This window comes from Drosophila sulfurigaster, chromosome 2L (genome assembly GCF_023558435.1).
Source record: "Drosophila sulfurigaster albostrigata strain 15112-1811.04 chromosome 2L, ASM2355843v2, whole genome shotgun sequence".
Classification (NCBI taxonomy): domain Eukaryota; kingdom Metazoa; phylum Arthropoda; class Insecta; order Diptera; family Drosophilidae; genus Drosophila; species Drosophila sulfurigaster.
Window position 1 is genome coordinate 18,258,456 of NC_084881.1, and position 14,927 is coordinate 18,273,382.

At 42.8% G+C, this 14,927-nt stretch overlaps 2 protein-coding genes and 1 long non-coding RNA gene across 3 annotated transcripts; 1 reads left to right on the plus strand and 2 right to left on the minus strand.

Annotated features, from left to right (window-relative positions):
- Positions 1 to 123: 123 nt before the first annotated feature.
- Positions 124 to 3,324, minus strand: LOC133840639 (uncharacterized). Its single transcript, XR_009894202.1, has 2 exons — positions 982 to 3,324; positions 124 to 209 (listed from the first exon to the last, which is right to left on the minus strand). It is a non-coding gene; the product is annotated as an uncharacterized LOC133840639 (long non-coding RNA).
- Positions 3,325 to 4,361: 1,037 nt separating this feature from the next.
- LOC133840677 (CD109 antigen) lies at positions 4,362 to 13,573 on the plus strand. The gene is made up of 7 exons (XM_062272637.1): positions 4,362 to 4,538; positions 6,772 to 7,666; positions 7,880 to 11,663; positions 11,732 to 11,925; positions 11,989 to 12,163; positions 12,313 to 12,418; positions 12,482 to 13,573. Exons 2-7 carry the CDS (start codon positions 6,789 to 6,791, stop codon positions 12,691 to 12,693), a joined length of 5,349 nt encoding a protein of 1,782 aa, XP_062128621.1. The 5' UTR covers positions 4,362 to 4,538; positions 6,772 to 6,788; the 3' UTR covers positions 12,694 to 13,573.
- Positions 13,574 to 13,840: 267 nt separating this feature from the next.
- On the minus strand, positions 13,841 to 14,791 carry LOC133840707 (TBP-related factor). The gene is given in 3 exon segments (XM_062272689.1): positions 13,841 to 14,112; positions 14,114 to 14,483; positions 14,546 to 14,791. Coding segments are annotated over 3 exon segments (657 nt in total). The 5' UTR covers positions 14,683 to 14,791; the 3' UTR covers positions 13,841 to 13,962.
- Positions 14,792 to 14,927: the final 136 nt, after the last annotated feature.

Here is a 14,927-nt window from a genome sequence, read left to right on the forward strand (position 1 = left end):
TTTATTCATTAACCAGCTCCAGCTTTTGTTCTTATTTCTTGTCGCTATCTTTGTTGTTTTGCAATAAAAAGAAAAGTGGAGAAAAATTATTTTAACAAACAATTTTTTTTTGTTTTGTGATATTTATTGGATTTTTCTTTTCTTTCGTTGGCAATTTGTCTTTAGTTGTTCACGTTCGAATTTCAGTTTTTTCGGTTGAGAACTTTATGCTTTTTGCACAAAAATTTAAAAATACATAAATTCAAAAATCAAAAGAAAGCAAAGCAAGCAGCAGCCGACGAAAGAAGAAAGCCCGCGGCATCTTTAAAGTGCGTCGACAAAGAGAGTGAGAGAGGGATAGTTAGAGAATGAAGAGCGGGCGGCTGAAGGATGTGGAAGAAGCGTTCAACTACATCCAACACGCACCAGTACATATATAATTTTGTAAAAATTTGCACTCATTGTCTCTTTTATTTTTTGTGTTTGCCTTTTCGTCAACGTCAACGTCAGCTGCACACGTGCTGGCAACACAGGGGCCGGGGGAGGGATGGAATAACGGTGGACAAGCTGCACCTTTCTGCTAATTTCTTATGTTTTCTGTCGCGTTAAACTAAACTTTTGACGTTATTCATTTCTATGCGTAGCCAAAAAGCTCTCTCTCCTCACATTCACACATGCACGCAGTCACACATGCACTCGCATTCACACTCACACACACGCATCAAAAACGAGACTGGGGGTCGAAGAATTTTTGGCTCGCAAACCAAAAAAGAAATATGGCACATTGACGTTGTTGGCTGGGTTTATTGAAATGTGCTCAAAATGCTCGGCACTCTTAAAGAGCACAAAACTCAAATATCATATGCGATGTACAGTTTTTTTTTTTTATTCTTCATTATTTTCTTCTCGTTGTTTCTTTTTTATATTCTCTTTTCCTTTGTTTTTTTGCCAACGACCGCAACAATTTGTTGGTGACTTATAAAATGTTTGGACAATACGTACACACTGGCCAAATAGTTAATGAGTACTAAGGCAACACTGCTACAACTACAAACGACAAAACACCGACAAACCGAGAAATGGCAAAAAAGCAACGGACACGGAACACAACAACGACGGAACGGAAAGCAACGTAAACGTAAACGTAACGCAACGAATTCAGCGAGCAGACTGAACTAGCAACTGCTCAGCAACCGAGCGAGTAGGCAAAAAAAGAGCATACAGCGCCGCAGAGCAGCAGCAGCGGCAACAAAATGCTCACTCGGCCATCGGTCGACAGCGACGTCGACGTCGTCATGGCTGACTGATAAAAGTCGTACGGATTTGTTATTAGCTCATTGTTTTTGCTGTTGCTTTATTTTATTTCATTTTTTTTTTTGAGGCGGATGACAGCAGCAGCAGCAAAAGCAACGTTATCAGCAGCAGCCGCAAAGCAACAGCGGGAGTTTGTTTACCCCGCCGCGGACGTGAATGCGACGACATTCGTCCCATCAAAAATCATACGCACATATCCTACACTCAAACAAATGTGTATACATACACACACATACATTTATAGTATATCGCATTAAGATAAAGAGCTCATTGCAGTATTTTAATACAAATATACGAGACTCGACAACGTTAGCGACAACAACGTGAATCGTTCACGTATCGGCAACGGCGGCCAATGGGCAAAAAGCTGCCGCAGGAACGGAACATAACATCGTGTAGAGAGAGAGAGAGAGTAGGGGAGACGATACTGATGATCTGCCTAAAAGCGGTTTCGACATGATTTTTAGCTGGGTAGCTGTCGCTGCTGGCTGTCTGGCTGCTAAGCTAATTTCGTTGCGTTGAAAAACAAAAGGCGCGCTCTCGCCTTCATACCACGGACGACGCGTCATGTAATATAATTTTTATTTATTTCCTAATTGTTGGCAGCAATTTGAAAAATATCAGCTGATGAGCTGCTCGATACACAGCGCGCATCAGTGATGGCAAGAAAAATGATCAATTTTGGGAAGAGAAATCGTTATCGATCTACGATAAATATGTGTGACGGCAACAAATGTTATCGTTTGTTAGCTCGAAATCGATCTAAGCTGATTTTGAGTACAATTGTTTGTGTGTTATGTGTGTGAGAAGAAACATATAATTTTGATAAAGTTTTTTGGCCAGTTTTATTGGCAAAGTTCGGAGCACTTTCCCAAGACAAATTGCCTTTTAGCGCAGCATAACGTCATCAAGTCGACATCATGACTCAGTGCCCCGGTCATCGTTTATTTACTGAACTCACACAAGCACACACACGCATGCGAAAACGAGAACAAAAACAAAATTGACGTAGTCGCCGATGATGTTGATGATGATGCGATGCTGCTGTCGCAGCTTTCAAAAATATCTAACTTGAACTATAACAATATTAATATGATTAATAAATGCCAATTATAATGGCTATGCATATGTGTTTATGTATGTTTGTAGATAGTTAATTAAATTGATTAAGCTTTAAATGAAATGGAAAAAATAACGATTGAATTCACGCGCCGCCTACACACACAAAGGCAGATATCGGTTCTAAACTTGGCTGCCATTGCGGCTTCGCTCTCAGCTCTAAACTTCACACAAATGACTTTATAGTGTATGGCTGAGTGTGTGTGTGTGCGTGTCAAGCTGGATGACGTGATTGCCTCTCTGCGCCCGCATATGATTAATACGGAAAACAAGATAAAACTCGTTGGAGCAAAGGAGCAGCGTTCTTCTGGCTGTTGTTGTTGTGTATGATGCCAAAGCGGTTTGGGGAGTGGTTTAGGGGGAGTATATATATATGTGTGTGGGGAAGAAGCAGCAAATACGCATGACACTCCTTGCCGCTGCCGACACACACATACACAGGCACAAGCACGCGACACACAGACACGAGGTCACTCACACATACACGCATACATATACATTTATAGGGAGGCCACCCGCACTTCCTTAGGTTGTCATCACACTCTGTAGCAATTATTAGTTGATTTTCAACAGCAACACAGGCGACAGCGGGGACGACAAAAATTAATTTGTGTGTGACCAGGAGTCAATATACTCAACAATGCCGAGTCACGAGATGGAGAAACACACACACAGAGATAAATGAGTGTGTGTGTGCGCGAAATGGCAAACAATGAGTATTGAGTGCAAATATAGTAAAGGGATTTCTATTTTTTTTTTTTGCTTTTTGCTAGCTAGCTGCTCCCTCTTTTCTTTTCTTCTATTTTCTGTTTTTTTTTTTTTTTGCCGCGATGACGACAGCGTGCGCGACATTCGCAGCAGCAGCGGCGCCTTCGCTTCGTCTTTCTTGCCTTGCGCTCGCTTTTCAATAACATTTACATTTACATTTACACTTTTTGTACAATTTATGTAATAGTTTTTTTTCGAACGCCTGGCGAGAGATGCGCGGCCCACTGTGCAGTGAGTGCGACTGGCCCAAGAATTTTCTTTTTTTTTTTGCACAAGTTATGTATATTTCACTTTTTCGATCATTTTCGTTTTTCTTTCATTTTTTTACTACAAGAACTTAAACACGCACACACATATGCAAACGAGGCACGCACAAAACACACACATACAAAGCTACGAAAATACGCGACACACTCAATGACGAAATTCATCGAAGAGCGTTGACAACTCTAGGTTCTAGCTCAAGCTCCTTTGCTTCCATATACATGTACATATATATGTATTTGCTGTGCCTGCGTTGAATGTTTGTGTGTGCGTACTGGCCGTTTGCATATGTGTATGTGTGTCTATGAGTATTCTGCTGCTTTTCGTCATAATTTTTGCGTTGAGTTACGATATTTGTTAGCTTTACACACGTGTTTACCGCACATTAGTGTGCACAATTTGATAATTATAGCAATCGCACTTGCTTCAGCTAGATTATTTTGCACTCTCTTGGAATTTACCTAGCACACAAAACACAAAAATTCGATTTTTTCCTCGCTGATATTTTCACGCGAATGACCTTACATCACACGCATACAATACACACACACATCCACATGACTCAAATGGTGAGTATTTATAGTTTTGCACAATTTGGTCACACGCAACATTAAAAATACCATATTTCAACCAGCCCTGCACAAACTATCGTTAACCAACACTGTGCAAATATTTCGATAAATATGCAGAAGCCGAGATTAATTTACAAAATGTTATTTTATTGCTTTAAATAAAATACTAATAAAAAGCTTTTAGGAAACATTTTAACTCATTCATTTAATCTTTGTAAAACTAAAAATTTATTTTGAATTCGTTTTGTTTTGGTAAGGGGTATATCGATATCTAAGCCGATATTACGATGGCTTGCTTTGTGACGGGGTGTGGTGCGATAACTAAGTCAGTTTCTGATTGCCCGTCTCTAAGCATAAGTCATCGCGACGCGGGTTTGTGTGTGTGCGCTGCTCGGTTTTGTGTTTCATTTTGTTTAAAATTTAAGTTACATCTTAGTTTTGTGTTTCTGCTTTTGTTATTAGAAAATAATGCAAACGAACTGCAGCCGTTTAGCGTAAAAACATATAATACACATCGAACAGGTGAGTGAGTGAGTGCAGTGCACTTGTGATCTTAGAAGTGACCCGCCCAAAAATTGTTTGCTCAAAATACCTGCGCTACTTCGGCTGCTTGCGTTGTTATTATGCTGATGTTGCTGTCCACACATGGGCGTTGACCGAAAAATTTTAAAAATCTGGATATTCTTACTATGCTAAGTTTGTTCATTGCATGTATTATCTGTAATTTTTGACAAATATTGAGAATCCATCTGTGCTGTGTTGAAATTTTCAGTAGGCTTCGCTTCCTGCGAAAGAAAAAAAAGAAAATAACGCGGTGCTGCCACCTGCTGCCCAATTGGAAATGTGCTGCGCTCAAATTTCATAGCCATTTGGAGGGTATTACTTTTGCATATTGGTAATTTGGCATGTGTGCTGTCTGTTTTAAGTGTTGTCCTCCAGGCAATTTCAATTGCACTTTTGCCCTCTCCTCACGCTCTCTGGCACTAATTAATGCCTCATTACAAACACACTCAAAATGTGGTGTGTATACACTTGTATGCAAGCATGTATGTGTGTATGTTATGTGCGTTACTGCGTCTGCATCATAGTGGAGAAAAGGGTGGATTACAATGTGCGCTGCTGTTGCAGCGTTATTATTACGAGTTTGGGTTTCTCGTTTAGTTTGTTGTATTTGTTTTCACTTCGGCCAGCGACTTCTGCTGCTTCAGTGCACAGGCAAAACACACACGCTCACAGTTGTAGTCAGGTAAACAGTGTTGCTCTGTTGCATTTGTACGTTACCGGCTCAACGGTTGTCGCCCTCTCTCTGCATTTTTTATTTTAGCCCGAGGGTCAAGTGTGCCGTCAGCGTCTGCTGCCTAATTGTCCTTGCTGCAGCTCCTCTCACCTTTAGAACGTTTGTTCTTTTATGGTTGCCCCTATATACACGTATCCTTTGTCCTTTGTGATCGCGATAAGCTGCTTTTAGTTGGTCTTTCTGCTTTCAAGCATAATAAATACATCAATGTCAAAATTTTAAGTCGCCATTTGTCATAGACAAAAGTTGACGATAATCTTTGGTTCCCATTTTCGCAGCATACACATACATATATGTATAATTATCCTTGCTATTGCTCTTACGTTCACTTAGCTTTTTCGTGTTCTTTCTCTTTCTTTTAAACATCAAAAATGCATCAATGTCTAAATTTAAACCGCAGTTTTGCAACAGTCCGCCATTTTACAACGGATATGTAGCTACTTATCGATAACTTATGAATTTAAATGCGATAATCTTTTGTTCCCATTTTAGTGAATTTGTAGTTTGACAAATTTCTGCTAAAAACTATATATAGTATTTTTCTGGTTAAGAATTGAGTGAATGCTGTAAATTGTTGAGGATTTCTAGCATCCAAAGGGAAGACGACGTCGCCTTAAATCGCTTTGGCACATATCCCATATCAAAAGACTAATTGCGCACGCAACTTAAATGACATTTAACTTAAAATTTGACATAGTTTAGAGGCGGCAACTGTGTGTAGTGTGTGTGCAGTATACGTATGTATGGACAGGCATATGTGTGTTAGCTTGACTAAATCCATGGCACGTTCATTGCTCCTGCATAGTGGGACTGCTATTAATAGTGCCGTGCGGCAACCTCATTTGATACACTAACGGAAATGGTCTTTTAGCTATGAGGGGAAACAAATGCAGTCGATCTCAACCACATCTGAAGGCAGCCTGACTAATACATTAAAAGGCAGGGTTTCAGTGTAAAGGTGCAACTTTACTCTTATTAAAAATAAAATAATAACTATTTCTTCATAACATCGCTTTATGTAGGATTCTCAAATATTTTCGGTAAATAATCAATAACATTTTGGAGTATTCGAAATTGGCCAGTTATCCTAAAAAAATACAAATAATGTTTGATCAGTTATTCTTAAATGTGCTTATTAGAGTATTTTCCATTCGTTGTTTGACTCTCAAACGCTGCTCTCGTGTTCGCGGTTTGTTTTGGCTGCGTGCACAGCACGCGGAAAGCATTCAAGCAGACCCAAAAAAAAAACATATAGCAGAAGACAGATAACACGCCACAGTGCAACAACTTCTCTCGCGGCAGCAGCAGAATCAGCAATTTCCATTTATAATTCACAGGATAAAACAGACGTGACGACAGACGAACTTGTTAATTGATGCACTTGCTGCACACACTGATTGATTGACTTAATTTCGTAGTACAACATCTTCATTCTACTTTTTGTTTTCTGCCTTGTAGTGCAGCACATTATTGGAATGATGCAGCGCTGTTTGTGGCACATGCTGCTACCGTTGCTGCTGCTGCAACTCAATCTGGTGGCAGCTCAAATCGATGGCAGCTATTACAACGTCCAACAACAACAACAACAGCAGCAACAACAACAACAAGGACAGCAACCATTTCTGCCACAACCAACCTCCTCGCAATACGACATCAATCAACCATTCGGTGGCAATGTGAATCCCAATTCGAATACGAATCTCAACAACAATAACAACAACAACATCTACAACAATCCCACCTCCTATCGCACCGATGGTGGTTACAACGAACTGGGCACCCAGGATGATTACAACAAGCAGCGTCTGGATGACCAGGAACCGAGTTTGGGTCGCGGCAAGAGCTCGTACAATGTGAAGACCATGTTCCTGGACACATTACACAATCGCGAGCCAACCTATTTCATTGTTGCCTCTCGCATGGTGCGTCCCGGTCTTATCTACCAGGTGTCGGTGTCCATACTGCAGGCAAAGTATCCGATCACTGTGCATGCGAGTATCTCTTGCAATGGCGTCCAAATTAGCGGTGATTCCAAGGATGTGAAGGAAGGTGTGCCCGAGACGCTGCTCATGCGCATTCCCCCAACTAGTGTGTCGGGAGATTACAGACTGCGCGTCGAGGGCTTTTATCAGGATGTCCTGGGCGGAGTTGCCTTCTTAAATCAGACGCGTCTCGACTTCTCGCAGCGCTCGATGACCATCTTTGTGCAGACAGACAAGCCGCTCTACATGCAGGGCGAGACGGTGCGTTTCCGCACGATTCCCATCACCACCGAACTGAAGGGATTCGAGAATGCAATCGATGTGTACATGCTGGATCCCAATCGGCACATCCTGAAGCGTTGGTTGTCAAGGTAAGCGTTTAAAACCTACTATAAATAACTCTTGTAGAGCTATAACCATAAGAGCAACAAAATCTTATTGGTTCTCAACCAAAACCCAAAAGAAATCAATGATTATTATTATCAGAAAAGATCATTGAGTTTACAAAGATTAACTTCAATCCTTAGTCCCTTCACTGACGCATTAAATCTAACGCTAACATGTTTGAATTTCTTTTTCCGCAGACAATCCAATTTGGGCTCTGTTTCACTCGAATACAAGCTGTCGGATCAGCCCACGTTTGGCGAGTGGACCATTCGTGTGGTTGCCCAGGGTCAGCAGGAAGAGAGTCACTTTAGCGTCGAGGAATACTATCAGACCCGCTTCGAGGTGAATGTCACAATGCCTGCTTACTTCTTCACAACGGATCACTTCGTCTATGGCCGTATCATGGCCAATTTTACAAGTGGTCTCCCCGTGCGTGGAAATCTAACACTGACAGCGACCATACGTCCCATTGGCTACTTTAATGGCCAGGTGCTCAACGAAAAGTTCCGCTTGGGAGGTCGCTCGCCGCTGGAGCAGGAGAACTTATACAGAGAACGCTGGCGCTACAACAATCCGCAACAGAATCCTAATCTGGATCCAAATCAGCAGCAGCCGTACAATGTGCCACAGTTGCCACTAGACGGCGGCCTTGATATTGGCATACAGAATTCCTACCTGCGTCCGCCTCGCTATTATCAGTTCGAGGAGCAATGGCCGTTCTGGGTACGGAAACCGGAATATGTGGAGAGCTATGAGTCGAGCGCGTGGACCACAAGCTATCGAAACTCGTTGCCATATCTGCGCTACTTCAATGGCACCTTCGACTTCAAGTGGCCCATGCGTGAGCTGGAATCAATTGTGCCCAGCATGGCTGGCATGGAAGTCCTAATCACAGCCACCGTGGGTGAAAAGTTCTACGACGAAATCATTGCCGGCTATGCGGTGGCACGTGTTTACAACTCGAGTTTGCGTGTTGCTTTTCTGGGTGAATCGCCACAAGTTTTTAAACCCGCAATGCCTTTTACCACCTATTTGGTCGTGGAATATCACGATGGTTCGCCCATCGATCCGAATCTGTTGCGCCAGGGCCTGATGGAGGTCAGCGGTTTTGTTTCTAGTCGCAATGGTGGACGACGTGATTGGCCCACGCAACGTTTGCACATGTCGCAGCAGAGCGACGGTATCTGGGAGCTGAAGATTGACATACGCAACGATTTGCAACTGGATGAGAGTCCCCAGGCGCGCGATTTCCTCAATGGCATCGAAGAAATGCGTCTTCATGCTCTCTTCAGGGATCCGCGAGGCGAACATGTGCAAACGGATCTGTTGCTTGTGTCGCATTATTCACCGCGGAATCAGCACATCAAGATCACCACGAGCACCGAGAAACCCGTGGTTGGAGAGTACATCATTTTCCACATACGCACCAACTTTTATCTGGAGGAATTCAACTATCTGATCATGTCCAAGGGTGTTATACTGATCAATGATCGTGAGACCATAACCGAGGGCATACGCACAATTGCGGTGGTGTTGAGCGCCGAGATGGCGCCAATGGCCACACTTGTGGTGTGGAAGATAACCACTCAGGGTCAAGTGGTCGCTGACTCCTTGACGTTCCCTGTCAATGGCATTTCGCGCAACAATTTCACGGTGTACATCAACAATCGCAAGGCACGTACTGGAGAAAAGGTCGAGGTGGCCATCTTTGGCGAACCCGGCTCCTATGTGGGACTCTCGGGCATTGACAGCGCCTTCTACACGATGCAAGCGGGCAATGAGTTGACCTACGCCAAGATCATTACCAAAATGTCCAATTTCGATGAGCAGACAAACGGCACCTATAAACACATTTGGTATTCGCACGAAGGCAACCCCGATGAGCTTGTTTACTTCCCCGCATCCTCATTTGGCATTGATGCCAATCGTACCTTCGAGTACAGCGGTTTGGTTGTGTTTACGGACGGTTATGTGCCCAGGCGACAGGATAGTTGTAATCGCACTCTGGGCTATGGCGAATGCTTGAGCGGACGCTGCTACGCGCTGAATAAGCGTTGTGATGGCATGTATGACTGTGAGGATGGCACCGATGAGATCGATTGCCAGGTGCGCAACGATACCGAGCTGCTCAACTATCGCAAGTATCGCTTCAATCGTGTGTTGCGCCACTACGAGAACGTCTGGCTGTGGAAGGATGTGAACATTGGTCCACATGGTCGTTACATCTTCAATGTGGATGTGCCCGATCGTCCGGCTTATTGGATGGTCAGCGCCTTCAGTGTGAGTCCCTCGAAGGGTTTTGGCATGCTCAACAAAGCGCTGGAATATGTGGGTGTTCAACCCTTCTTCATCAACGTGGAGATGCCGCAGGTGTGCCGGCAAGGCGAACAAATTGGCATACGTGTCACTGTCTTCAACTACATGACCATTCCCATTGAGGCAACTGTCGTGTTGCACGGCAGTCCCAACTACAAGTTCGTGCACGTCGAGGAGGATGGCATTGTGCGTTCGTATAATCCACGCACAAGCTTTGGCGAACATCAGTTCTTCATCTATCTGGAGGCCCAAGGCACCACAGTGGTCTATGTGCCGGTGGTGCCACAGCGTCTTGGCGACATTGATGTGACGCTGCATGTGGCCACGTTGTTGGGCACGGATACCATTACCCGAAGACTCCATGTGGAGTCGGATGGTTTGCCACAGTATCGCCATCAATCGGTGCTCTTGGATCTGTCGAATCGCGCTTATGTCCTGGAGTATATGCATGTGAATATCACTCAAACGCCAGAGATTCCCTACCAGGTCGATCGTTACTTTGTCTATGGCTCGAACCGGGCGCGCATCTCCATTGTGGGCGATGTGGTGGGTCCCATCTTCCCGACGATGCCTGTGAATGCCACATCGCTGCTTTATCTCCCCATGGAGTCGGCCGAACAGAATGCTTTCAGCTTTGCCGCCAATCTCTACACGATTATGTACATGCGTTTAATTAATCAACGCAACAAGACGCTAGAGAAGGAAGCGTTTTATCATCTGAACATTGGCTATCAACGGCAGTTGAGCTTCATGCGTGCCGATGGCAGCTTCTCGCTGTTCCGCAGCGATTGGAACAATTCGGCATCGTCGGTTTGGCTGACCAGCTACTGTCTGCGCATCTTCCAAGAGGCTTCGTTCTACGAGTGGGAGAACTTCATTTGGATTGACTCGACCATCATTGAGAAGAACATGCGTTGGCTGCTGCAGCATCAGACACGCGAAGGATCCTTCTATGAGGTCACCTGGTTGCCCGATCGTAAGATGAATCGCACCAACTTTGCCGACTACACGAGTCAACATAATCGCAATGTGACACTGACTTCGCATGTGCTCATCACACTGGCCACCGTCAAGGATTTATCGGGCACATTGGGCACGCGAGTCGCGTTAGCTACGCAGCTTGCGGTGCGCTATATAGAACGGAATATGCAGTTCCTCAACGAGACGCGAGAGCCTTATGATGTGGCCATCACTGCTTATGCTTTGCAGCTGTGCAATTCACCATCGGCCGAGCACGTCTTTAGCATTCTGCGACGACACGCGCGCACAATTGGCGACTTTATGTATTGGAGTAATACGGAGTTGCCGCAACCACCGCGCAAACTGGAGAATCAAAAGTGGTTCTCGTTGCCACGTCTGCCCTACGAATTCGACGCGTTGAACATTGAAACTACGGCGTATGCTTTGCTGGTTTATGTGGCGCGTCGCGAGTTCTTTGTGGATCCCATTGTGCGCTGGTTGAATGCACAGCGCTTGAACGAAGGTGGCTGGGCTTCCACACAGGATACGAGCGCTGCTTTGCGTGCCTTGGTGGAGTACACGGTGCGATCACGCATTCGTGATGTGTCCTCGCTGAGCGTGGAGATTGAGGCGTCGTCGCAGGGCGGCAAGACGCAAGAGCTGCGCATCGATGACTCCAATTTGGCGCGACTGCAGAGCATTGAGGTAAATGACGTTAACTTCTATACTGTAAATTTATAAACTTCTGAATTCTGGCCTTTACGTTACACTAGATACCAGATGCTTGGGGCACTATCAAGGTGCAGGCCAAGGGCGCCGGTTATGCCATTCTGCAGATGCATGTGCAGTACAATGTGGACATTGAAAAGTTCCAGACGAAGCCGCCAGTGCCAGCCTTTGGATTGCACACCAAGACCATTTTCCACGGCAGGAATCAGTCGCATATCTCCTATGTCGCTTGTCAAAAGTAAGTAAAGTTCGCCTGCTCCATTTATATGATAATGTTTAAATTTATTACTCGTCTTTGCAGTTGGGTGAATACACGCGAAGCTGAGCGTTCGGGCATGGCTGTGCTGGATGTGGCCATTCCGACTGGTTACTGGATACAGCAGCAGAAACTGGACAGCTATGTGTTGAGCAATCGTGTGCGCAATCTGCGAAGAGCGCGCTACTTGGAGCGCAAGATTGTCTTCTACTTTGATTTCGTAAGTTTCAAATATAAAAAATGTTTAAGTCCATGAATTCACAAAGTGAAAAGTAATTTGAATTTATGATTACAATTTATCATTGAATTGCGATACTTTTCATTTTAATTTTAAAAAATACGTGAAATTAATTGTTCATATCTTTACAGCTGGATCAAGAGGACATCTGCGTCAACTTTACAATAGAGCGCTGGTATCCTGTGGCCAATATGTCGCGTTATCTGCCCGTGCGAGTCTACGATTATTATGCACCAGGTAAATACCTCTTTAAATACATAACCTTTGAATATCCTTTTAAAATAACTTCTTAATTTACAGAGCGCTTCAACGAATCCATCTTCGATGCACTGCCCACGTATCTGCTTAACATTTGCGAAGTGTGCGGCAGCTCACAGTGTCCCTACTGTTCCATCTACAATGTTGGCTGGCGTACATCGATGTCCGTCTGGCTGCTGTTCTTCAGCGTCTTCATTTATCTGCTGCGCAGTCGCACACATCTCGTGCTCAACACACTACATCTATTCACTTAGAAGAGTCTCAACTTGAAGCCGTACACTAGCAGTCCAAAACCAAACACACACACACTAATCACGTTTAGGTTTATTCGAATATGAGTGTTGAGTTTTTTTAGTTCGGTTTTTTTTTTGTTTATATTTTTTCTAACGAAATTGCATTCCGTCCAAGAATAACTGATGACATTTTCTAGTGCTCCCGTGGCTTTTATATTTTGAGTTTTGCCCGTAATCACACAATCTCGTAATGTACAAAAATAGTATCCCCTAATTTTCTTACGTCTCTGTTACTGCATCCAAACTACATTTATATAGCGTAATATAGTATTTTTAGAGTTCAGTTTGTATTTTTTAAGTAACTTTTGCCATTTGCCACTGGAAGAAGTCTTTGCCTTAATTGAGGAGCACTTGAAGTGCCGCTAAAAGAAATCAAAAACGAAAAGTGTCTTATTCAAATCACAAATTGCCTTTAACTAGATTTTAGAAATCGATAGTGAATACATTTTTTTTCGGATAAAGCATGCATATCAAATGAAATTTTTATATACTTTATATATATATAATCGAAATAATCAAGATGATTAGTTTGAGATAACAACGTTGAAAGCAACCGTCCAATGCACATACATTGAGTATGTGTTTTAATGCAACAAATGAATCTAATTAGTTTATAAGTTTTGTATGACGTATATTTTGTATTCTGACAAAAACAGTTTAGATATTGCTTTTGTATATTATAAACCTAAATACCAGATATGTGTAGCTATAGTTATCTATCGAATCTGAGTACTCCGTCCCTCCTTTATGCTAAAAACAACAATTGAATCTTGCAATGTGAAATCTGTATTGTATGTTTTCTATATAACGAAAGAATCGAAAATAAATTAATTTAACGAAATGTTTTCATCCACTTGAATTTTTACAAATTATTCGCAGCGTTTTTCTTCAAACAAAGGAATTAAAAATATTGTTCACTTATTGTGGGAATCGTAAAACTTGCCGTTTCATTTCAATAAAATTGAAATGTTTATATAAATTACATTTCAAAATAAAATAATTTTAAAAAACCAGTGTTACCATAACTTTCACAGCTCGCTAAGATATACCACCACAAAAGTGTGGAGACACTGGCAATATGATAAATAAAAACAAAAATTTGTTTTTTTTTTTTTAAATATACATAAAGTTTATTTGTTTGTCCCTGCAGCTTACAACGTTATTTTTAAATTGTAAATTAAATGCTAGATATGCTAAACTACGACGAAAAATGCAAACAAAACACATGCTTTACGTCTTGCGAAAACTTAGCAGAATTGGTGAAATGGCTTCGAGACAATCGATGATGTCTTTGCGTGACTTGGCACCAGTGAAAACAATTTTCCCGTTGACAAAGATGAGCAGCACAAGACGTGGTTTGACCATGCGATAGATGAGTCCCCGGAAACATCTCCGGTTCATATGAACTAAACTGTCCATGCACCTGATTTAGGTTCTCGAGACGAATGGGAAAACGCAGATCGACGGTAGCCACCATGTTTTGTAATTTATATTCCATGAACTTCACAGGAAAGCCCAGCTTCTGAATGATGCGGGCAAACTTCCGTGATCCCAGATCCGCTTCCACTTCATTGCGTGCTCCAGTACAAATCACTTTACCAGTGCGAAAAATTAATGCAGTGCAGCGTGGCGAATGCATTCGCATGATGACACCTCGGAAGCGTTTGGGGGAATACTCTGAGTTTCGAGTGCGTGAATTGATGGTCTGCAGATCCAGTTCACAGTTCACCGAGAAGGTGGCCACAATGTTTCTGTCAGCAAAACAAGTGAAAAATTACGAAAATATTTTTCAATATTTATGTGGCCCACTTACTGCAGTTTGATCTCATGTTGTGCATCTTTTGGTTCGATTAATGTAGCTGGCTGTTGCGGCTGTAGAACCGAATGTGGATTACTAAATAATGTTGATACACTGGTATCTGGATCGGGCGCATTAAAATGGAATTGCATCTTGATTTTAATTCAAGCAAGTAACTATACACGCGCCGACTTCCACTAACAAACTGCCAAAAATCAACACATGCGACGCAAAAAACAGTGCTACCACATTGAGGCAAAAAAAATAATAATGTGGAAAAATGTCAACACTCGGCAATAGCAAAGTGTGCCACGCCTATTTATTAACGTAATTGTAATCACAAATTCTATATTTTTTGTACGAATTGTAATTTTATCTAATTGCAGTAACTATCCCC